We start from the raw sequence: 24,708 nt of genomic DNA, 5'->3' as shown, positions 1-24,708 counted from the left end.
GGAGCTTGATTAAGCATGGCTTTACAGGCTGTGGTTGGTTTAGATTCCGTTTCATCACCGAAGGGAAAGCATGAGAGCTTAAAGCATAGGTTTAACTACTGTTCGAGTTAACTAATTGGTAATAACAAGCAAGTGCTGAGTACCCTTAGTATTGATTGTCTTCATGATATTTTAAAAGGTGACAGGTGGGCAACTCTGAAAGATCGCAGGAGAACAAGGCTGGGAGCAGTGAATTGGCTTTAGAAGATGTGCTGGTCCAGGTGAGACTTGCATTAGGTAGTGGCAGTAGGAATGGAGGCATTCAAGACATTTGAGAAACTGGGATTTGTTGATAGATCTTGATGTAGATGTAGACAACTGAAGAAACAGTGAAACACTGAGATGGTGAATGTGGAAGTCAACATTTTTCAGGAGGTGGGGATAAGGAGTTCCATTTTGGCTATATTTAATGCAATGCTTTGTAGATATCTAAGTGGAGATCCTAAATAAGCGGTTGTTTACCAGTCTGGATCTCTGGGAACGATCCAAACTGGAAATACATATTTGAGAGCTACATATTTGAGAGCTATCTTCATTCTTTAAAGCTATGAAACTGGATAAAGTGATCTAAGGAGTACATAGGAGCCCTAACTCCAAAAAAATCCTAGTATCAGAGCACAGCCAGTGATGTACGGAGGGAACTTGTATTACGTATGGCGTCTCAGAGGGCACACGTAAGAGGACGAAAGAAGCAGCTAGTAGCAGCAAGCGCGCAAAACAAAAACAAGTCCGCGGCGGGCAAGCTACAGCGAGGACCAATCACAGCATCCATTATCCACCCAATCCAGCTCACCCCGCCCTCCTCCGGACAGCTCCGCCCTTCCGCTTTCCCAGAAGCCTTTGGGCCGACTCCCGGAGGCCATCTTGGCTGTGGGCAGGTCGCTGGGAGATTGCTCCTTCTTGTGGAGGCTTGTTTTTGCCAGTCGGGGGCGCGACCCTGAGGCTCGAGCTAGGGAGGCGTCCGCGGCCAAGATGACCCAGGCGGAGAAAGGGGACGCAGAGAACGGAAAGGAGAAGGGTGGGGAAAAGGAGAAGGAACAGCGCGGCGTGAAGCGACCCATCGTGCCCGCGTTGGTGCCGGAGTCGCTGCAGGAGGTGGGGCGCTGGGGGCGGGCCTCGGACTCGGCTTCTGGGCGGGGGCGGAAGGCCGCGGAGCGGGACAAGGGGAGGAAGCTGGCTCGCTTCTGACGCGAGGTTCCGGGCCCCTACCCTCGTGGGTGGTGCGGGAGGTCTTTCTTCGCAGGCTCCGGGGCCACAGGGCAGACGGCCCAGTAACTGACTGCGTCCCACTGCCCACGCCCACCAGCGGCTGTGCGACCGCCAGCCTCCCCGGCCCTAAAACCAGGACAGGGCTGTCACCTTCCCAGTCAGCTGAGGGGGCAGACTGGATGGTGGGTAAGGGCCTTGCTATTTACCACCGTTTAGGACTCTCCCGCTTTGTGAGGAGAGAGTAGGGCAGTATTAGGGTATGCTGTAGGATGGGCAAGTGCATAGGACCAGAGGGCGAAGTATTGGGTACACAGCATGTATCTCCTCCAGGCCTCACGGTCAGGAACTGTTTCTTCAATGGAGGTGACACTTGGACTAACAGCGTGCTAGACACCTGAGCCAAGAGAGCTTTTGAAATGGTGGAGCTCAAGATGTGTGGAATTGAGGAAGAAGGGAGCAAGACAGATTGGAGATCATAATAGGGGCAGTATCATTGGGGTCATATAATCCAGAGTCTGGCCTCTTCTGAAGGTAGTAGAGAATTTTGGAAGAGCTACATGATTAACTCATTTAATCCTCACAATAACTCCCTGAGGTAGGAACTTCATCAGAGCAAGGAAGTGGCACAGTCTGAATTTGACTTCAGATCTGTGAATCCAGAGCCTAGACCCTTAGGCAGTATAGCAACATTTGCTGAACTGCCATTAGTTATGTAACACCTTTTGGATTTTCCATATCTGTGGTACCTATACCATTACTTGTTGAGAAACTTTTTTATTCACTCTTACATAAAGCAGTAATATTCAGGAAATGATGAGAGGGATGTACTAGCTCCTTATTTTCTGTTACATCAAAGTAGATATATTAAAAAGTGTCCACACTTTAGAAAACTACATTTACTCCCCCGAAGCTTCCCAGTCAGCATGCTGCAACCTGTGTACCAGTAATGAGGTACAGGTGTCCCTAATGGCAAGCAGCCTCATCTCTTTAACTCAGTCTGCTGCATAAATGTTGCCTGCCATAGCACATAAAATCCTGAGAACTATATTGCATAGCACCATAACATGTGGAAGTGGTGCCATGGCCGTTCAACAAATACCTACTAGGCTGAAGGCTCCTGTGTGTCATACATAGAATAGTGAATAAGACAGTAGTCGTCCCCTCCCACCCTTTTTTTGGGCTGTGCCTGCAGGCCAGGGATTGAACCCTTGCCACAGCAGTGACAATGCCAAATCCTTAACTCACTGTGCCGCCAAAGAACTCCAGTAGTCCCTTCTTACATGAAGGTTTTGTTTGCTGGGAGAACAGACAGTAAATAATACAAGAATGACAAGTGTCATGAAAAGAAGGAAAGCCATAATATTACATTGCAGGACGACAAACAAACCTGGTCTGGTGACGTTTATCCTCAAAACGGGGTAAGATTTAACAGAGAGAAAGAATATTATTGGCAAAGGGAATTACCTTTGTGAAGGCCTGAATGTCAGCCTGGTGAGCTAAGAAATCGGGAGATATCTGGATTAGGAAGATTAAAGAAACTGAAAAGGAATTGGCTCTAGAAGAAGGTTAGAGAATAGGCAGGGTCTTGATCTTGAAGGTTCTGTACTGTACCTTGTCTGTAAGTTAGGCAAATATTTTACATGGATACAAGCCAAGAAGACACAGCTGTAGCTTAAGGGCAGGGCAGAGTAGTTGCTGACTGAGGAGTCATGCTGGGAAGATGGTTCTCAACAGAGGCATCCTCTTGTCAAAGGGATTGTCAGAGTCCCTTCTTCCCTGACCCCTCCTGAAACTCTGGGTCTCTCAGCAGGTCTGTGTAGTAAAGGTTCTCCAGTGATTCAGGTTAAATTCTGCCCCCTTGAGAATTATGGATCTAAAAGCCCACAGCCATCACTCCACTGTCCTGATTTGTGTCAGTCTTTGTTCACTGTCTTCCAAGAAAGGATGGTGACATGAAGCAAAGCTTTCTGACCCACGAGGATGGAATCATGAACTCTGGCTTTTTAATCCCAAACTCTTGCCACATTAGGTAAAAAGCAGAGAACTGATAAAGTGTTTTTAAAGACAGTGACCAAAACACAGTTTATGAATATCCTCAGAAGTGGTCCATGTCTAAAGCCTTACTTTCCAGCATTACAAAACAGCAATTCTCTTAATTTCTTCCCTTACCCTCTCAAACAGTGCTGTCATATCTGATCAGTCATACTGATTATCTCAGGGTCTTTTGTAAATTGCAGGTTCTTAGGCTCTCTCTCCCTGGAGATTCTGTGAGGTGGATGTGATATGCACCACACTGTGGAAATTGCCTGGAGATTCTGAATCAGAAAATTTATAGTGAAGGTTCAGAGTCTTTTTCTTTTTAAACAGGATCTTTAGGTGATTCAGATTTAGGGAACCCAGCACTTCATGAAATATGGTGTTCCCCATACTCTTATTCCTTCTTTAACTGTCATTCCTAGTAAATGAAAAGTTCTCTGGCAGTTGGGACTTTGAACTGGTCACCATTGTACCCATGGTGTTTGGCACAGAAATACCAAAAAGCATAGGTTAATTTGCCCTGGGTAATTAGGTTTCATTCATTTAAACAAATATCTGTTGACCTATGTACCATGAGTCAGATCTCGGGAACACAGATATAAAATGAGTTTTCATTCAAGCAGAGCAGTAATTGGAAGCCTTTCAGAGAACTCCCTTGACTAAGTTATTTTGATACTTTGAGTCTGATAGTCACTACAGGAAACTAACTTCTTAGTCTTGACAGTTAGCTGTTATTTAATTTGTTATCTGCATGTCATTTACTGAAGTCACACTTCTATGTTTATATTTGCAGCAAATCCAGAGCAACTTCATCGTTGTCATACATCCAGGTTCAACAACTCTGAGGATTGGTCGAGCCACAGACACGCTTCCTGCCAGCATTCCTCACATCATTGCACGAAGACATAAACAACAAGGGCAGCCTCTATATAAGGACAACTGGCTCCTAAGGGAAGGACTAAATGTAAGTAAGTCAGAAAGGGAGGACCTGGAGAGAAAGCCAAGGGTTGTCTCCTTGGGAGGGCTTAGATACTCATTGTGCACTGTAATCTTGAACAATGTCTTCATAGCTTTAATGTATTTTAAAATACCAACATCATTCAGGGTTATAAATATCATTTTTTATCTGAGCTAGCAATTGTAGAGTGTACAGAAATAATTTTAACAAAAGTAAGCCCAGTTTTTTAACCCATCAAGGTGAATTGGGTATTGATGAAGGTGATCGTTAGTTGAAAATACAAAATCATAACTCACTTAAATTGATGCATTCAGGTGTCTCTTAGTCACATGCCGTACTTTATCTTCCAGATACTTAGAGTTTACATTTTTTTAATTTTTATTTATTAATTTTTTTTGTCTTTTGTTGTTGTTGTTGTTGTTGCTATTTCTTGGGCCGCTCCCGTGGCATATGGAGGTTCCCAGGCTAGGGGTCCAATCGGAGCTGTAGCCACCAGCCTACGCCAGAGCCACAGCAACGCGGGATCCGAGCTGCGTCTGCAACCTACACCACAGCTCACGGCAACGCCAGATCATTAACCCATTGAGCAAGGGCAGGGACTGAACCTGTAACCTCATGGTTCCTAGTCGGATTCGTCAACCACTGTGCCACGACGGGAACTCCTATTTTTATTTTTAATTTTTTTTGTCTTTTTGCCATTTCTTGGGCCACTCCCATGGCATATGGAGGTTCCCAGGCTAGGAGTCAAATCAGTGCTGTAGCTGCTGGCCTCTGCCACAGCAGTGCAGGATCCGAGCCGCATCTGTGACCTACACCACAGCTCACAGCAACCCCAGATCCTTAACCCACTGAGCAAGGCCAGGGATCGAACCTGCAACCTCATGGTTCCTAGTCGGAGTCGTTAACCACTGAGCCACAATGTAAACTCCCATACTTAGAGTTTAAATTGAGCTTCTATTTTCAGTCTGTAAGCAAATTGAATTGCAACAATAAGCACTTGTCACAATCTTAGATCGAATCATGATTTAAAGGCAAAAAGAAGTATTTTCTTAGAGTAAGCATTACCTAGGATGCAGTAAACATTCTATTGTCTAAGTGATAGAGGAGAAGTTTTTATGTTAGATGTTAAATGTGTGTACTGCATTGTAATTCAGTTTTTTCCCAATTTCTTTAGATGGTTTCATTTTTTATTTCTAATTTTTAAAAAATTTAGAGTATAGTTGCCTTGCAAAGTTGTGTTAGTTTCAGGTGTACACAGCAAAGTAAATCAGTTATACATATATCCATTCCTTTTCAGATTCTTTTCCCATATAGGTTATTACACGGCATTGAGTAATTTCCTTGTGCTATACAGTATCTACTTTATGTATAGTAGTGTGTATATGTTAATCCCAATATCCTAATGTATCTCTGTCCCCCACGTTTCCCCCTTTTTAAGTTTGGTTTCAAAATATTTGAGTCTGTTTCAGTTTTATAAGTTCTTTTGTATCATTTTTATTAGTTTCCACATATTAATGATATCATATGATACTTGTCTGTCTGACTGACTTCACTTAGTATGTTAATTTCTAGGTCCATCCACATTCCTGCAAGTGGCATTATTTCATTCTTTTTTATAGCTAAAAAATATTCCATTGTGTGTATGTACCACAGCTTCTTTACTGATCCTCTGTTGATGGACATTTAGGTTGTTTCCATATCTTGGCTGTTGTAAATAGTGTTGTTGTGAACGTTGGGGTGCATGTGTCTTTTCAAATTATGACTTTCTCTGGATATATGCCCCAGAGTGGGATTGCTAGGTCATATGGTAGTTCTGTAGAGTTTTCACAGGAACCTCCATACTGTTCTCCTTAGTGGTTACACCAGCTTACCTTCCCACCAACTCTCTAGGAGGGTTCCCTTTTCTCCACTCCTCCAGCATTTATTGTTTGTAGACTTTTTGATGGTGGCCATTCTTAGTGGTTAGAGGTGATATTTGATTATAGTCTTGATTTGCATTTCTCTCTTAATTAGTGGGTTGAGCTTCTTTTCATGTGCTCTTTGGCCATCTGTCTGTTTTCTTTGGATAAATGTCCATTTAGATCTTCTCCCCATTTTTCAATTGGCTTGTTTGTTTTTTGATATTGAGCAGGATGAGCCATTTGTACATTTTGGAGATTAATTCCTTATCAGTCACTTCATTTGCAGAGATTTTTCTCCTATTCTGTGGGTTGTCATTTTGGTTTTTTTAGTGGTTTCCTTTGCTGGGCAAAAGCCTTTAATTTTAATTAGGTCCCATTTGTTTATTTTTGTTTATGTTTTCACTACACTAGGAGATGGATCAAAAAAGATATTGCTGGAACTCCCATTGTGGCTCAGTGGTTAATGAATCTGATTAGGAACCATGAGTTTGTAGGTTTGATCCCTGGCCTTGCTCAGTGAGTTAAGGATCCGGTGTTGCCATGAGCTGTGGTGTAGGTCGCAGATGTGGCTCGGATCCCGCGTTGCTGTGGCTCTGGTGTAGGCCTGCGGCTACAACTCCAATTAGACCCCTAGCCTGGGAACCTCCATATGCCATGGGTGTGGCCCTAAAAAAGACAAAAAAAAAAAAAAGATGTTGCTGCTATTTATGTCAAAGAGTGTTCTGCCTATGTTTTTCTGGAAGGGTTTCATAGTGTCTGGTCTTACATGTAGGTCCTTAATCCATTTTGAGTTTATTTTTGTGTATGGTGTTAGAGTTCTTACTTCAATTCTTTCTTTCTTTCTTTTTTTTTTTTTTGTCTTTTTAGGGACGTACTCATGGCATTTGGAGGTTCCCAGGTTAGAGGTTGAATCGAGCTATAGCTGCCGGCCTACACAAGGCTCACAGCAATGCCAGATCTGAGCCACATCTGCAACCTATACCACGGCTCATGGCAATGCTGGCTCCTTGACCCACTGAGCAAGGCTGTGGATCAAACCTGCGTCTTGATGGATCTTAGTCAGATTTGTTTCCACTGAGCCACAATGGAAACTCCTTATATCATTTTACATGTAGCTGTCCAGTTTTCCCAGAACCACTTATTGAAGAGATTGTTTTTTCTCCATTGTTTATTCTTGCCTCCTTTGCCACAGATTAGTTGACCATAAATGCATAGATATATTACTGGGCTTTCTATCCTGTTCCACTGATCTATATTTCTGGAAGGCAGCTATGCTAACCACTATAGCACCAGTGCTGCAGTGATGTATATTTCTGTTTTTGTGCCAGTACCATACTATTTTGATGACTGTAGCTTTGTGGTGTAGTCTGAAGTCAGAGAATGTGATTCCTCCAGCTCTGTTCTCCTCTCTCAAGATTGCTTTGGCTATTCAGGGTCTTTTGTGTTTCCATATAATTTTTTAAATTGTTCTAGTTGTGTAATAAATGCCATTGGTAATTTAATAGGGATTGCCCTGAATTGGTAGATTGCCTCAGATAGTATCATCATTTTGGCGATATTGATTCTTCTAATCCAAGAACATGGTTTTACTTTCCATTTGTTTGTGTCTTCTTCAGTTTCCTTCATCTGCATACTCTGTACTTTCAGAGTACAGGTCATTTGCCTATTTAAGGTATTTTATTCCCTTTCATATGATGGTAGATGAGATTGTTTGCTTAATTTCTTTTTCTCATCTTTCATTGTTAGTACATAAGAATGCAAGAGATTTCTGTGTATTAACTTTGTATACTGAAACTTTACTGAATTCATTGATGTGAGCTCTAACAGTTTTCTGGTATCAACTTTAGGATTTTCTATGTATAGTACCATGTCTTTTACGAACAGTGACAGTTTTACTTCTTTTCCAACTTGGATTCCTTATATTTCTTTTTCTTCTCTGATTGCCATGGCTAGGACTTCTAAAACTGTGTTGAAAAAAAAGTGGTTAGAGTGGACATCTGTGTCTTATTTCTGATCTTAGTGGAATTACTTTCACTTTTCAACTTTGAAAATGATTTAGCTGTGGGTTTGTCATACATGGCCTTTATTATGTTGAGGTGGGTTCCCTCTCTGCCCACTTTCTGAAGAATTTTTATTATAAATTGGTGTTGAATTTGGCAAAAGCTTTTTCTGGATCTCTTGAGACGACCATGTAGTTTTTCTTCTTCAGTTTGTTGATGTGGCATATAACACTGATTGATTTGCAGATACTGAAAAGTCCTTGAATCCCTGAGATAAATCCCACTTGATCATGGTGTACTGTCCTTTTAATGTAATCCTTTTATGGAGTTCCTGTTATGGCTCAGTGGTAATGAGCCCGACTAGTCCCCATGAGAATGCGGATTTGATCCCTGGCCTTGCTCAGTGGGTTAAAGGATCCGGCAAGGCCGTGAGCTGTGGTGAAGCTCAGATTCTGCTGTATAGGCTGGCAGCTGTAGAACTTCCATATGCTATGGGTGTGGCTCTAAAAGCCAAAAAATAAAAAATAAAGTTCTTTTATTCAGTTTGCTAGTATTTTGTTGAGGATTTCGCATCTATTTTCATCAGTGATATTGGCCTGTAATTTTCTCTTGTGGTGTCATTGTGTCATTTTGGTATGAGAGTGATGGTGATCTCATAGGATGAGCTTGGAAAGTTCCTTCCTCTGCCGTTTTTGGGAAGACTTTCAGAAGAATGGATGTTAACTCTTCTCTAAATGTTTAATAGAATTCACCTGTGAAGCTGTCTGGTCCTGGACCTTTGTTTTTTGGAAGTTTTTAATCCCAATTTCAAATACAGTACTTGTGATTTTTCTCTTCATATTTTCTGTTTCTTCCTAGTTTAGTCTTGGAAGGTTGTCCTTTGTAAGAGTTTGTCCATTTCTTCTAGGTTGTCCATCTTATTGGCATATAGTTGGTTGTAGTAAGTAATCTTTTATGATCCTTTATGTTTCTGTGGTGTGTTGTAATTTATTTATTTATTTTTTTGTTTCTAATTTTATTGATTTGAACCCTCTCCCTATTTTGTCTTCATGAGTCTGGCTAAGGGTTTGTCAGTTTTGATCATCTTTTCAAAGAACCAGTTTTTAGTTTTAATGTTCTTTTCTGTTATTTTCTTCCTCTCTATCTCATTTATTTCTGCTCTGATCTCTATGATTTCTTTCCTTCTACTGACTTCGAGTTTTGTCCTTCTTTCTCTAGTTGCTTTAGGTTTAAGTTTAGGTTGTTTATTGGGGATTTTTCTTGTTTCCTGAAGTGAAATTATATTGCTGTAAACTTTCCTCTTAGAACTGCTTTTGTGGTGTCCCATAGGTTTTGGATTATCACTGTTTTGTTGTCATTTGTCTCTTAGTTTTGTTTTGTTTTGTTTTGGCTGCACCCATGGCATGTGGAAGTTCCCAGGCCAGGGATCAAACCCATACCACAGAAGTGACAATGCCAGATCCTCAACCTACTGAGCCACCAGGAAACTTGTCTAGGAATATTTTGATTTCATCTTTGATTTCTTCAGTAATCCATTGGTTGTTTAGTAGCATATCCTTTAGCCTCCACATGTTAATGTTTTTTGCAGTTTTTTTCATGTGGCTGATTTTTGGTCTCATAGCACTGTGATTGGAAAAAAATGCTTGATATGATTTCAGTTTTCTTAAATTTACCGAGGCTTGATTTGTGGCCCAAGATGTGATCTGTCCTGGACAGTGTTCCATATGCACTTGGGAAGATTGTGTATTCTGCTACTTTCAGATGAAATGTTCTATAAATATTAAGTTGATCTGATTTAATGTATCCTTTAAGGCTTATGTTTCTTTATATATTTTCTGACTGGAAGCTCTGTCCATTGCTGAAGGTGAAGTGTTAAAGTCCCCTACTGTTATCATGTTACTGTTAATTTCTCCTTTTATGGCTATTAGCAGTTGCTGTATTATGCATTGGTCCTATGTTGGGTGCATATATATTTATAATTATTATATCTTCTTGGATTTATCCCTTATCAGTTAGTATCTTTTTTTGTCTCTTGTATCATTTTTTATTTTATATATTTATTTTTTGGCTGTGTCCATGGCAGGTGGAAGTTCCAGGGCCAGGGATTGAACCCATGCCACAGCAGCCACCCAAACCACTGCACTGATAATGCTGGATCCTTAACCTGCTGTGCCACAGGAAACTTATTAATATTCTTTATTTTAAAGTCTGTTTTGTGTGATATGAGTATTGCTACTCCAACTTTCTTTTAATTTCCATTTGTATGGAATATTTTATTCCATCCCCTCACTTGTAGTCTCTATGAGTCCTTAGACCTGAAGTGGGTCTCTTGTAGACAGCTTATATACAGGTCTTGTTTTTGTATCCATTCAGCCAGTCTGTCTTTTGGTTGGAGCATTTAATTTATTTATACTCAAGGTAATTATTGATGTATACTTATTGCCATTTGCTTAATTGTTTTGTATTTATTGATATTGGACTTTTTTCTTCCCTTCCTCTTTTTTGCTCTTTTCTGATTTGATGACTGTCTTTAGTGTTGTATTTGGATTTTTTTTTTTTTTTGTCTTTTTGCTATTTCTTTGGGCCGCTCCCACGGCATATGGAGGTTCCCAGGCAAGGGGTCAAATCGGAGCTGTAGCCACTGGCCTACGCCAGAGCCACAGCAACGCGGGATCCGAGCCGCGTCTGCAACCTGCAACGCAAGATCGTTAACCCACTGAGCAAGGGCAGGGACTGAACCTGCAACCTCATGGTTCCTAGTCGGATTCGTTAACCACTGCGCCACGACAGGAACTCCTGGATTTTTTTTTTTTAATGTGTGTGTCTATTGTAATTTTTTTGGTTTGTGGTTCCCACGAATTTTTGATATAGCATTCTAAATATATACAGAATTGTTTTAAGTTGCTGGCCTCTTTAATTTCAAATGCATTTTCAATATCTTGCATTTGAACATTCCTCACAGCTCTTGATTTTGATACATTGGTGTGTGGATGATTTCCTACCTTTACTGTATGTTTGCCTTTACTGGTTATCTTTCCCATTCATAGTTTTCTTGTTTCTAGTTGTGGCCTTTTTTTATTCAACCTAGAGAAGCTCCTTTAGCATTTGTTTTGAAGGTATTTTGGTGGTGCTAAGTTCTTTCAGCTTTTGCTTGTCTGTAGTTTTTTGATTTGTTCATTGTATCTGAATGAGAGCCTTGTTAGGTAGAGTATTCTTGGTCATAGGTTCTTCCCATGATCACCTTAAATGCATCTTGCCACCCCTTTCTGCTTTGTAGAGTTTCTGCTGAAAAATCAGCTGATAACCTCATGGGGGTTCCCTTGAATGTTATTTGTTACACATTCCTTTAATATTTTTCCTTTGTTTCTTTTTTGGAATGGAAATGTACTTCCTTTTTGTCAGTTTGATTAGTATGTGTCTAGCCATGGTCTTCCTTGGGTTTTCTGTATGGGATTCTCTGCCCTTCCTCAACTTGAATATTTCCTTTCCCACATTAGGGAAGTTTTTGGCTATAATCTCTTCAAATATTTTCTCAGGCCCTTTCTCTCTTCTTCTGAGACTCCTATGATGTGAAGAATTTTGGTACCTTTAATGTTGTCCCAGAGGTCTCTTAGACGGTCTTTTCATTCCTTTTTCTTTATTCTTTTCCGTGGCAGTGATTTCCACCACTTTGTCTTCCACCTCACTTATTAATTCTTCTGCCTCAGCTGTCCTACTCTTGCTTCCTTCTAGTGTATTTTTTCACTTCAGATACTGTGTTAGTTGTTTTTGCTTACTTGTTCTGTAAATCATGTAGCTCTTTATTAAACATTTCTTGTAACTTCTATTTATTTATACATTTATTTATTTACTTATTGTCTTTATGTCTTTTCTAGGGCCGCACCCACGGCATGTGGAGGTTCCCAGTCTAGGGGTCGAATCAGAGCTGTAGCCACCGGCCTACACCAGAGCCACAGCAACGCCAGATCTGAGCCACATCTACAACCTACACCACAGCTCATGGCAATGTCAGAACCTTAACCCACTGAGCGAAGCCAGGGATCGAACCCATAACTTCATGGTTCCTAGTTGGATTCGTTAACAACTGAGCCATGATGGGAACTCCTCTTGTAATTTCTTGATTTGTGCCTCCATTCTTTCTCTGAGATCTTGGATCCTTGTTACTATATCATTCCCTTCATTTATTTGTCTTCGTGTATTTTTATCTTGTCCTTTTGTCTGAAACATATTTCTGTGTCTTCTTATATTATCTAACTTTCTATGGTTGTGGTTCCCTTGACAGCATGTGTGTACATGTGGCAGCTTTGCCCGGTACCGAAGTTCTTGGTGGTGGTGGTAGCTCAGGTGCATCCAGAACACATGATGGGAGTGTTGGTGCCTTGCTGCCTCTCCTGGAGGTGGGTGGCTTCTAGAGGTGGTGTCTGTGATGCAGGTGGCAGCAGTTCATAGGATTGCTCCCGGAGCAGGGTTGAAAAAGTGTGTGTGTGGTGGCCAGCAGCAGCTTGTGTGACCCCTTCCAGAGTTAGGTGGCTTGTGTGACCTCTCCTGTTGCCAGGCACCAGCAGCTGCTCCTGCTACTCTTCCCAGAGTCAGGCAGCTTGCACAATGGCTCCTGGTAGTTGGCAACTGAGGCATTTGCTCCTGTGACTTCTTTCATTGCCAGGTGGCTCATGCGAGTACTCCCGGTAGCTGGTGTCAGTGGCAGTTGTTCCCACAACCTCTCCCAGAGCCAGGCAGCAGCTGTTCTTGCTATCACTCCTGGAGGTGGTATAGATGGTGTCCTGCTGTCTGAGAGTGTGCACAAAGCACAAGGCTGTAGTGGTGGATCCCGCCCCTTCCCTCTACACACCCAAACAATGACATCTGGCCCCTAAGCCGGTCTGGGTTTTTCACCTTACACCCTCAAATGTTGTTGCCTTAGACTCTGGTCCCTTCAGGCTGTTTCTGCACTGCCAACCCCAGTGTTTTCCTGCCAACCCCAGTTCTCTGCCTGAGTCTGATCTCCAAAGCTCAAGTTTCAGTTCCCAGCCCCTGCCTGCACTGGTGGATGGTATCCTCAGGGGGCTGAGGAGTGCAGGGCAGTAGCCCTGATTGTGCTGGACTGTTTCAGTTAACTGTTACAAACCAATTGCTGTGTTCTCCTCTGAGACTTTGAAGTTCCTTCTCTGTTCTGGCTGATCTCCCTGCTGGTGGAGAGACTTAGCAGGGTGCAGGAACTATTCTTTCCTAGCTCCCTTCTAGGATCATAGGTCCCATCCCACTTCCTTTCTCACTTTCTATTTTTTTTTTTCCTTTTGTCCTGCCTAGGTATGTGGAGGTTTTCTTGCTTTACTGGAGCCCTGAGGTCTTCTGCCAGCATTCAGTAAACTTTCTGTGCAGATCATTCCACATGTAGATATATTTTTTACGTATTTTGGGGAGGAGATGAGCTTCATGTCCTGAAACTCTGCCATCTCAATCATTTTCTTGTACTGTACTTTTAAGTTTTAAATCAAGGGTAGTTGTAGGAACTTCCAATTTCTATAATTCTGATAGTAAGTCATAGGTTTCCATTTCTCAGCATAACTAGTAGACTGTCCTTAAGTTCATTTCCAAGCTTAAATATGACTTGACAGTCTAAGAATCTAAAATTCATTTTTAGTTTTGGATCTTATTCTTCTGCTTTAGGGAATAAATCTCTGGAATAAAAATGGAAAGGAAACAAATAACAGTTTACGAAAATATTTATAGAATATTCTTTGCAATATCACAGTAGCTTGAATACTGGTTAATTAGGTGAAATAACACATGAGAATTATATAGGTATATATGGAAGAGTCAGTGCAATACTTGAAAAAATAAAGTAGCTGTGCTCCTATCAGTCAAAAAGTCACTTGAGGTTATAGATTTTTGCAAATAGTTGGCTTATGGTGACGGCTTTGTTCTCATTTTTTTATTTATAAATAAGTTACTTTGAATTGTTTTGGTTTTTTTGTGGTTTTTTGTTTGTTTGTTTTTTGCTTTTTGGGGGGCCACATTCATGGCATATGGAGGTTCCCAGACTAGGGGAACACCACAGCCACAGCAATATGGGATCCAAGCCTCGTCTACTACCTACACCACAGCTCATGGCAATACCAGATCCCGACCCACTGAGTGAGACCAGGGATCAAACCCGCAACCTCATGGTTCCTAATCAGATTCATTTCTGCTGCACCACAACAGGAATTCCACTTGAATTCTTTTCTTTTTTTTTTTTTTTGTCTTTTTGTCTTTTTGCTATTTCTTGGGCCACTCCCGCAGCATATGGAGGTTCCCAGGCTAGGGGTCGAATCAGAGCTGTAGCTGCCGGCCTACGCCAGAGCCACAGCAATGTGGGATCCGAGCCGCGTCTGCAACCTACACCACAGCTCATGGCAACGCCAGATCGTTAACCCACTGAGCAAGTGCAGGGACCGAACCCTCAACCTCATGGTTCCTAGTCGGATTCGTTAACCACTGCGCCATGACGGGAACTCCCCCCACTTGAATTCTTAAGATTAATGCATGTGACAGAGATGAAAGGCATGCTGCTTGTTGATAAGGGAACATTTGCTATTGCTGAATTAAATTAGTGTTTTGCCATTTGTTTCTTTTTTTACTACATCCTTTATACTGTTCATATTTTATTCTTTTCCCCTAGAAACCTGAAAGTAACGAACAAAGACAAAATGGCCTTAAAATGGTGGATCAAGCAATATGGTCTAAAAAGATGTCAAATGGTACAAGACGAATTCCTGTGTCTCCTGAGCAGGTTCAGTCTCAACTCTTTCTTCAGATTTATTCTTTTACCACTGCTGTTATGTTGTAATCCATTCACATGCTTTCCCTATTTCATTATGCAAATTAAAGATGGCATTTCCTTAAAAAAGGTATTAAAACCATTCTTAACCACCTGCAGAATACCTGAATTGGTGTTGCAAATGTGTAGGCAAGCTAAATAATTTGTGTTTCTTATGTCAAATTGATGAAAATTTACTTAGCCTGGGAGTCTTAATATAATTTCAGGGTCTTGATGGAGAGCTGTATTCTTGGTACATTTGTCATTTCTTTTTTTTTTTGTTCTGCTTTTAATTTTTTTTTTTCAAGGCCACACCTGCAGCATATGGAAGTTTCCACGCTAGGGGTTGAATCACAGCTACAGCCGCCAGACTATTCCACAGCCACAGTAACACAGGATCCGAGCTGCATCAGCAACCTACACCATAGCTCACGGCAACACCAGATCCTGACCCACTAAGCAAGGCCAGGGATCTAACCCACATTCTCATGGATACTAGTCAGGTTCGTTTCTGCTGTACCACATTGGGAACTCCCACATTTGTCATTTTAATAGGATAAAACAATACTGCTTAGAATGGACATGAGTCTATTTGATATATAATAAATCTGTGTTCAACTTTAAGCAGAGCAGTATTAATTTTGGACTGATTGTAAATCAAAGCCTAAGTGTTAATAACACAGGAAAAATCAAGATTGTGGAAAATAGCAGGAGAATCCAGTTGTGGTCAGTGAGTATTTTGCCACATATCTTGAATTTATGATTAAAATTTACCACTATATCTGGTCTGTGAACAAGGAGAAGAGAGGACAGCCCCCTTTTTTTTTTCTTGCATGAATTCAGAGAATTTTCTGATGGTCTTTTGTTTCAGGCACGTTCCTACAACAAGCAGATGAGACCTGCGATTTTAGATCACTGCTCTGGAAATAAGTGGACAAACACATCTCATCACCCTGAATTTTTGGTAGGAGAAGAGGTAGGAAACTTCTTTGTAATGAAATAGAAGAAGTAAACCTAGATCCTTTTCCTAAAATTAATTTCCTTTGCCACTCCATTCTAGTTTTTTCCTTGCATTCTGTAATCCTGCTCATAGGACCAGCTATTTACCCTGTGTCCTGAGATGTTAGATACTCTACTCTGAGTATTAGAACAGTCAACAAATGTTCATGATAACTTCTAGCCTTCGATTTTTTAATGTGAATCTGGAAAACCCCCGAGAGAAGAGTTTTTAACAATGTATTCATCTCCCCATCTTTTCCAGGCCTTATATGTTAATCCATTGGACTGTTACAATATTCACTGGCCCATCAGAAGAGGCCAGTTAAATATTCACCAGGGACCTGGGGGCTCTCTTACAGCTGTTCTGGCTGATATTGAAGTAATATGGTCTCATGCAATACAAAAATACTTGGAAATCCCCCTGAAAGATTTAAAGGTAAACCAGAATTCCTTGTTGTTAGGCTATCTTTAAGATTCTTTGTCAGTAAAAGTACACTGTGCTCAGTTGTTTATAATACAGTGTCCTAAAAGCCCTCTCGACCTTAATGTGTTGAGTATATCTTTTCTTCTTCACTGAATTCCCCTTCTGTTTGTTTCTCAATGTTTCTCTCCACTGCTCTGCAGTCAGCATGCTTGCTCATGCTCGTGCCTTCTTCCTGGACCTTTTTTGGACATCAGTTGTCTCTCATTTTTTTCATTTTACAAGTTTTAAATAATTCAAAGAGAAAAAGCCCACAAAACTTTACTATTTTCTCTTTTTTCATAAAACCAGAAAGACAGCAAAGAACTTTGGCTTTTATTCTGGGCCTCTAATCCTTGCTGCTACTCTTGTAGAGAGAATTCTCTCTGAAGACAAGTGTGGTGAATTTTATTTTGACTTGACATGAGTGTTAACCCTTTTATCTTTTTTTTTCCCTTCTTCTTTTTAGTATTATAGGTGTATCTTGTTAATTCCTGATATCTATAATAAACAGCATGTGAAAGAATTAGTGAATATGATCCTAATGAAGATGGGTTTTTCAGGTATGTCTTATAGGCCAGTGAAATCTGCTTGAAATGAGATTGTTTTGTTTTTCATGACAGAGTTAATCTAATTTACTGCTTTATGGAGATGCTTACTGTGGGAGGGTCAGTGGTGCTTAGGTCTTGCCTAGAGGTGCCTAGACATTAATAGAATATTTGTCTTAGGACCCTTGCTACTCCCCAACTGATTGCCCCTCTGCTGTTTGCTTGCTAGGGATTGTGGTCCATCAGGAGTCTGTGTGTGCCACCTTTGGAAGTGGTTTAAGCAGCACTTGTATTGTCGATGTTGGAGACCAGAAGACGAGCGTATGCTGTGTGGAGGATGGGGTCTCTCATCGGAACACTAGGTGAGGAACTCGCGAGGTGGTAGTCCCTGCTCCTCCCCACACAGCCTTTTCAACTAAAAGCACCATAAGTTAGAAGGTTTTTTTAATAAGGAATTATATATTCTACGTTTCTTGTGGGAAACCGGTTACATTGTGGAAGTACACATTCTAACAGGGCTATGAACAACTGATTTTACTCTTCCTGTTGGGACTCTCTAATATGAGTCAAATCAGCAGCTCCTGAAAGTGCAGAGGAAGTGTGTATGTTAGCTCTGTGTCTGTCTCTGGTCTGGCAGAGAGCTAGCAGTCACACTAACAGCAAAGCTTTATTTAGGCAAGTCGTGTAGCAGAAAATAGGTTTTCGGGTCTGAATTCTCTAGCTAGTTAGCATTCTGAGTATTTGCTTTTCTTATTGATGAGTAACTTGGTGGTGGTCAAGTCCCTTCATTATGTCATCGCTGATAGAAGAGTTAGTAAAATAACTCTCAGGAGCAGGTTTGCTGCTTGTTTTTCCTGAGACGAGCCTAGCATGGTTAAGCACGTTCAGGGGGGGCACAGACCAGTTCTTTGCAGCAGTTTGTGCTCCCAGGATGGCTTCTTCAGGTTGTTTTACTTCTTCTTCTCCCTCATGTAGGTAGTTTGACTCTTAAGGCATAGATACAAATTTGAAAGAGGGCCCAAGCAGTCCATGGTTACAGTGCATTCTAAAACCTAGAACGAGGTTCTCGCAGCATATGGGAGGTTCCAAGGCTAGGGGTCTAATCAGAGCTGTAGCTGCCAGCCTGTGCCAGAGCCACAGCAACGCGGGATCCGAGCCACATCTGTGACCTACACCAGATCGTTAACCCACTGAGCAAGGGCAGGGATCAAACCTGCAATCTCATGGTTCCTAGTTGGAGTTGTTAACCACTGCACCACGACGGGAACTCCCCGAACGAATTGTTTTGGCTCATCAATTTGTACTGTCTAATGCTGTTGGTTCTCATAGTATAGGGAAAATACTGGACCCAAGTCTTCTACTGGTAAAACAAGCACAACAGTGATCTTTCCAAATCGCAGAAATGTTTAGTTAGTGGATAGTATTTCTCTTAAGATTTTCTCCTGTAAGTTGTCTTATGATGCCATCGCTGGTGAGCATAAACAGGAAAACATCTGTCATATGCTGCACATATTGACTTAATGAGCTGGAATTCACATGTATTCTGTTTCTTGTGCATTTTTTGCAAATAGCATGACTGCTTCTAGGTGCTCACCACTGGTTTTTGCTAGTTTCCTTTCTCCCTCACATCTATCCATTCTTTCCTTTCATTCTCTTACTCTTACAACATTTCTTGAAATTTGCTATGTTTCACTGTGCCTAATTGAGATGTTTGTTTGTTTCATTTTTGGCTGCACCCAAGGTATGTGGAAGTTCCCGGACCAAGGATGGAACCTGTGCCACGGCAGTGAACCAAGCTGCTGTGTTGGCAATGCCGTTACCCCACTGCACCACAAGAGAATTCTCCTGATTGAGTTTTTGAAACACCGTCTGTACTTTCTTAACTGACAGATTACCCACCTACCCTTTTCTCTTAACTCTAGGCTATGTCTGGCATATGGTGGATCTGATGTGTCAAGATGTTTTTACTGGCTGATGCAGCGAGCTGGGTTCCCTTACAGAGAATGCCAGTTAACAAATAAAATGGATTGCCTTCTTCTGCAACACCTTAAAGAAACGTTTTGTCATTTAGATCAGGTGGGAGCAAAATCAAAATTGCTGATTATTTTTGTTTTCAGGAAAATTTAAGATATTTAAAGGTGATTAGAATTTTAACAGTATAATGCTACTCCTTCAGTCCAAGTTGATGAAGCCTTGAGGCTGAAGCTTTTAAGGAGAAAGTTTTTTGTACTTCAGAGCTGTGAGGATGTATCTCAGGCCCTGGAAAACAGTTTTTTTAGAGAGAGTTTAGGTAATTTCTCTCTCCTTAGAATCTATGATCATTCTAATAAAGGATGAAGATAAACCTTTAAGTGTAAATGAATAGCCTCAGGTAAATACACAGGTGCAGATAATTAATAAGTCATCATTTGAAGTACTTTCAAAGCATTATAAAAGTCAGCATTTAATAATTAGTCTATTAGAGTTGCTATCTTTTTATGCTATGTGTTTTATTTTTTTATATATATATATATTTTTTTTTTGTCCTTTTGCTATTTCTTTGGGCTGTTCCCGCAGCATATGGAGATTCCCAGGCTAGGGGTCGAATCGGAGCTGTAGCCACCGGCCTACTCCAGAGTCACAGCAACACGGGATCCGAGCCGCATCTGCAACCTACACCACAGCTCACGGTAACGCTGGATCATTAACCCACTGAGCAAGGGCAGGGACCGAACTCACAACCTCATGTTTCCTAGTCGGATTCGTTAACCACTGTGCCACAACGGGAACTCTGATATGCTATGTGTTTTAGACATTTTTTTTAACCTTAATCAAGTAATATGATTTTGAATAAAAAAGTTTTTTGAGGAACATAAGAAAGGGTAGACTTTTCCAGTTACTAGGGGATTTGCTTATTGGTTTGGGCCATTATTTGTATATATTGGTATATGGTGATAATAAAACAAAAATGTAAATGGTGGAAATTTCAGAGGTGTTAAAAGCATGGTACAGTTGAACTCTTGATTTATGAAGTTCTAGTGAAAGTGGTAGGAAGTTGTAGGGCAGCCCTTTTATAGGTGAGATTTAGATAGCAGAGAGACTTAATTGTCATTTGAAGAGTTTACATGCACTTTTACTGATTCACTGACAGCATCTTTTCCTGGAATCAGGACATCTCTGGGCTTCAGGACCATGAGTTTCAGATTCGACATCCAGATTCCCCTGCCCTTCTTTACCAGTTTCGATTAGGAGATGAAAAACTCCAGGTAACATATGGGTGTATATTTCCATGGGCAGAAAGAAAGCTGGTCAGGCTCAATCACATTGAGAGGATATGTGCTTGCTGGAAACCTCATGAGGTCAGAATGTCAGCTGGTTATAAATTAGCCGCTAACCTAGCATTTAACCCAACACTTAATAGAGTACAGATTAGAATAGATTTGAGGGCCATCTTTTTCATTAGCCACTATTTGATTAGGAAATTATAAAGTAGATTACTGGGCACTTACTTTACATTTACTTTGAACTTTTCTCTATGGTGTCATATCACCCATTCAGTTTGATAATAAGTGAGTTTTCTGACTTATTATGATACTTCCAAAAGAGAATGCTTACTCAGTTTAACTTACAGGATCTGATGTGCCAGTCATGTTTTTTGAAGAACAAAATTTAATGCATCAGATTTTTTCAGGAGGCAGTATCCATGGTGGTCATTCTTCTTCCATGCACAGGCTCCAATGGCTTTGTTTTACCCAGCAACTTTTGGAATCGTTGGACAGAAAATGACAACTTTGCAGCACAGGTCCCAGGGTGACCCTGAGGATCCTCATGATGAGCACTACCTGCTGGCCACACAAAGCAAGCAAGAACAGGTCTGTGGTAATTGTGTGAGAAGGGGCAGTTTTGTCCCTGCAGAGATTTGCCCATAATTAAAGGATCATTGTGGTGGCTGCAGTCTGACATCGTACTAAAGTTGATCCTGTTTTAAGGACTGTAAATGAAATGAAGTCAACATTTGAAATCCAGATGACGGATTTCTTATTCAGCAAGTATCAAGCCAATTTTCAGAATATCAATCCACACATTTAAAAGTTAATTTAGTGAAGATACTTTCCTTTTGGTGTGTGTTATTTATGTACATTATCTGCTTTTGAATATCCAAAAGTACTTTCAGTAAAATCTCACCTACTTTTTAGTTATCACGGGAAAGGTGAGTGGCATAGGCAAAGAGCTGAATTCCTTTGTCCAGAGCTAATTCCAGGGTGTCTGATGCAGGAACACAATTTAAAGCTTGTATCTGCTAGTGAAACAGCAGCACATAATAGAAGAAGAGGGCAGTAAACCTTTTCTACACATTGTTCCTGTCCCACAGCTGAGCATGAAGTGCTTAGATAAGTCTAAAAATGAGGATCCATAACAGCCACTGGTCCAGGAATTTCACTGTGAAATACTCCACTTAAACTGAGTTTGAAGGGGGAAAAGTTCATCTGCACTCATGTTTCCAACCAGTAGTGGTAGAATTCTGCAGTCTGCTCTGCCTTTCTGGGATTGCTTTGGAATTATCAGCACATCCTCATCTTCTGCCCACCACCCTTCACACGCAGGTCATCCAAGGGTGGGGACCAAGTGCTTGATTTTGTATACTATGGTATGTTTCCTCTCTGAGGCTCAGTGACAGGCCTTTGATAAGCCTTTATAGAATGTAGAGCAGTAGGGTGGGGAGTGGGGGGTTCTATAGCTGGAGAACATCAACAGTGTTCTGTCATAGTCTTACCATCTATTTGCTTGTTCTTTTGATTGAATTAAAGTCTGCAAAAGCTACTGCTGACCGAAAGTCTGCATCCAAACCCATTGGATTTGAAGGGGATCTTCGTGGCCAGTCCTCTGATCTTCCAGAAAGACTGCATTCCCAGGAGGTGGATTTGGGATCCTCCCAGGGAGACTGCTTGATGGCTGGCAATGACTCTGAGGAGGCTCTCACTGCACTCATGTCCAGGAAGACTGCCATCTCACTGTTTGAAGGGAAAGCCCTGGGCCTGGATAAAGCCATCCTCCATAGCATAGACTGTTGTTGTAAGCACATCTGAGGATCTGGGAGAGAGCAGTTAAAGGGTTTGGGCTAGGATATAGTGTTGCCCTGCAGCATGTTCTTTCAAAAATTATCAGGCAGCTACTGTGTGTCAGGTGTTAGGAATTGGTTCCTGGCCTTGGGGAGCATAGATCCTCATGGAGGAGACCAAGCCAAGGCAGATTACCACACAAATGTGATACTGCAACGGTGGCAGATGCTACACAATTAAACTTAAGGATACTGACTGCAAGAGCTTCTGATTGAGGGATTTAATAAGGGATATTCACTCAGGAGCCGGTGTAGAGGGTGGGAGGCAGGGAAGGCTTTCTTGAGGAAGAACCACTTGAGCAAGATCTAAGGGGGAATGGGGTGTTGTCACAGGTGGGTGGCATTCCAGGTAGAGGAAGAAACATGTGTCAAGGCCAGTGTGGCTGGGGAGCATGGAGCAAGGATGAGGCTGTGGGAGTGGTGGGTACACAGCACACTGCACTCTTTAGGCCATCTTAGAGATACTGGTCCTAATCTTGGTAGTAGTAAAGTGGGGGGTGGGGACAGCAACACATTCACATTCGTGTTTTGCGAAGTTCCTCTGGCTGCATTGCAGCATCGTTGAGAATGGGTTGGAGAGAGAGCTTTGAGAAGGCTCTTGCAGTTATCCAAGCAAGAGATGAGAAATGGTGGTGCCTTGGCCTGGGGTGGTTGTTTATGTGGAGAAAAAGTGTGGAAGGGGTTTCACTGTCTTTTCAGCATCTGATGATACCAAAAAGAAGATGTACAGCTCCATCCTGGTGGTGGGAGGTGGTTTGATGTTTCATAAAGCTCAAGAATTTCTGCAGCACAGAATTCTCAATAAAATGCCACCTTCATTCAGGCGAATTATTGAAAATGTGGATGTGATCACAAGGCCCAAGGTGTGTTGTTCATGGTGTGAGTTATATTGTATGCAAATGAACCAGCGTTGGTTATTTCTAATTGTATGTGGACACACAGCATCCTAGAGGCTGTGGGTTTGTATCTGGGGAGTTTTTGAGGACTAAGCAAGTGGAAAAATTACTTTCAGCAGGTCACAGGAGAGGAGCTCTGGACTAGGGGACTGCTTTGGTGGGTTTTAGTTCCTGTTCCTTCCAACTGTCTTTCACCTTTATAAAAAGACTGGCTAGGGCAGGGAGTAGATTGACCGTCCTCAGCTGTCTGCCAGAGCAATTCCATTTTTCTCTCTTTCATATCCTGCTGAACAGACTTGTGGTTGCTAAGGGGGAGGAGGCAGAGAGTGGGATGGATTGGAAGTTTAAGTTTAGTAGATGCAAACTATTACATTTAGAATGGATAAGCAATGAGGTCCTGCTGTATAGCACAGGGAACTATATCCAATCTCTTGGGATAGGCCATGATGGAAGATAGTGTAAGAAAAGGAATATATATATGTATGTATGTATGAATGACTGGGTCACTTTGTTGTACAGCAGAAATTGGCATAACATTGTAAATCAACCCTACTTTAATAAAATTAAATTGATAAAAGGATCTCCTGGTCATCCTTAGACAAGGTAATCTTCAAGGGTCTTTTGGTTTGTTTCTTGAAAAGAAACATAAATGCAGGAATTTAGAAACAGATCGTGTCTGTATTTTTTATATCTCACTGACAATTCCTGGGGATATTTTTATGTAATTTTAATCCCAAGGGAGGGATTGTGGGATCTATTTATTCTACTTGATCTTCAAAATAAGTTATTTCCTTACATATGTTCCTACCTATGGGGCCTGACTCTGGAATAATAGTAAATAGTGACTAGTAGCATCTTCAGTAGTGAAAACTTAAAAATTTGTCAGTTGAAATAGAAAGATGTCTATATTTCTTGTGCCCTGCATGGGTCTTAAATTCAAGTTGAAAATCTGGCTTATTACGTATTGACTCAGCACGGTTTTTTAAAATCTCCAAATTCAGGTAAATGATTAAGTACATGTCTTGTCTGCTTATGATGAAATATCTTTATCACTTCTCTTAGGACATGGATCCCCGGCTGATTGCATGGAAAGGAGGAGCAGTGTTGGCTTGTTTGGATACGACACAGGAACTGTGGATTTATCAGAGAGAATGGCAGCGCTTTGGCGTCCGCATGCTACGAGAGCGAGCTGCTTTTGTGTGGTGATGTGGACAGAAAAGTCACTGCTGAAGAACAAAACATGCCTCGTGGTATACAAGACTCTTATTGAATGTTTGTACTCTAATTTATTGACCTGGGTGCTTAAGTTTCATGGAAATACATGAATTTTAACTTTTATGTGGAGGACATGACGGTGGTGTAAAAAATAAGCTGCTTTTGTAGTCAGGACATCTGAGAATAAATATGAACTTATACTCCTGCCCTCTCCTCGGGGTCTCAAACTCCCAGTGATGTAAACTGTTGCCATAGACCAGTTTTCAAGCAGTGAAGCCCTTCATTTAGGTTGACTTCTGAGTGTCATCATGCATTCTCATGTCACTATGAGGGGTGGGTGACTATACCAGAATTGTGAAAAACGTCTGGTCACACATTTTTCCTCACCTAGCATAGCAAGTGCATATATGTTATGACTCAGGTATGCTGCTAGAATTCCAAATAGGAAAAAAAATTTCTTTTAGAAATCTGGAATTCCCTTGTGGCTTGGCAGAAGTGAATCCAACTAGGAACCATGAGGTTATGGGTTCAATCCCTGCCCTCACTCAC

The 24,708-nt window shown here is 41.3% G+C and overlaps 1 protein-coding gene across 1 annotated transcript; it reads left to right on the top strand.

Moving 5' to 3' along the window:
* Window positions 1-871: 871 nt before the first annotated feature.
* Window positions 872-24,359, top strand: ACTR8 (actin related protein 8). The gene is made up of 13 exons (XM_047777022.1): window positions 872-1,134; window positions 4,079-4,249; window positions 14,806-14,916; window positions 15,815-15,919; window positions 16,205-16,378; window positions 16,872-16,965; window positions 17,180-17,312; window positions 18,873-19,026; window positions 20,100-20,195; window positions 20,661-20,801; window positions 21,738-22,002; window positions 22,748-22,911; window positions 24,007-24,359. The coding sequence occupies exons 1-13, from the start codon at window positions 1,012-1,014 to the stop codon at window positions 24,148-24,150; spliced, it is 1,875 nt and encodes a 624-aa protein (XP_047632978.1). The 5' UTR covers window positions 872-1,011; the 3' UTR covers window positions 24,151-24,359.
* The last annotated feature ends 349 nt before the right edge of the window (window positions 24,360-24,708 follow it).

Source organism: Phacochoerus africanus, chromosome 1 (assembly GCF_016906955.1).
Source record: "Phacochoerus africanus isolate WHEZ1 chromosome 1, ROS_Pafr_v1, whole genome shotgun sequence".
Classification (NCBI taxonomy): domain Eukaryota; kingdom Metazoa; phylum Chordata; class Mammalia; order Artiodactyla; family Suidae; genus Phacochoerus; species Phacochoerus africanus.
The sequence above is the reverse complement of the archived record's forward strand: the minus strand, read 5'-3'. Positions and strand labels throughout refer to the sequence as shown.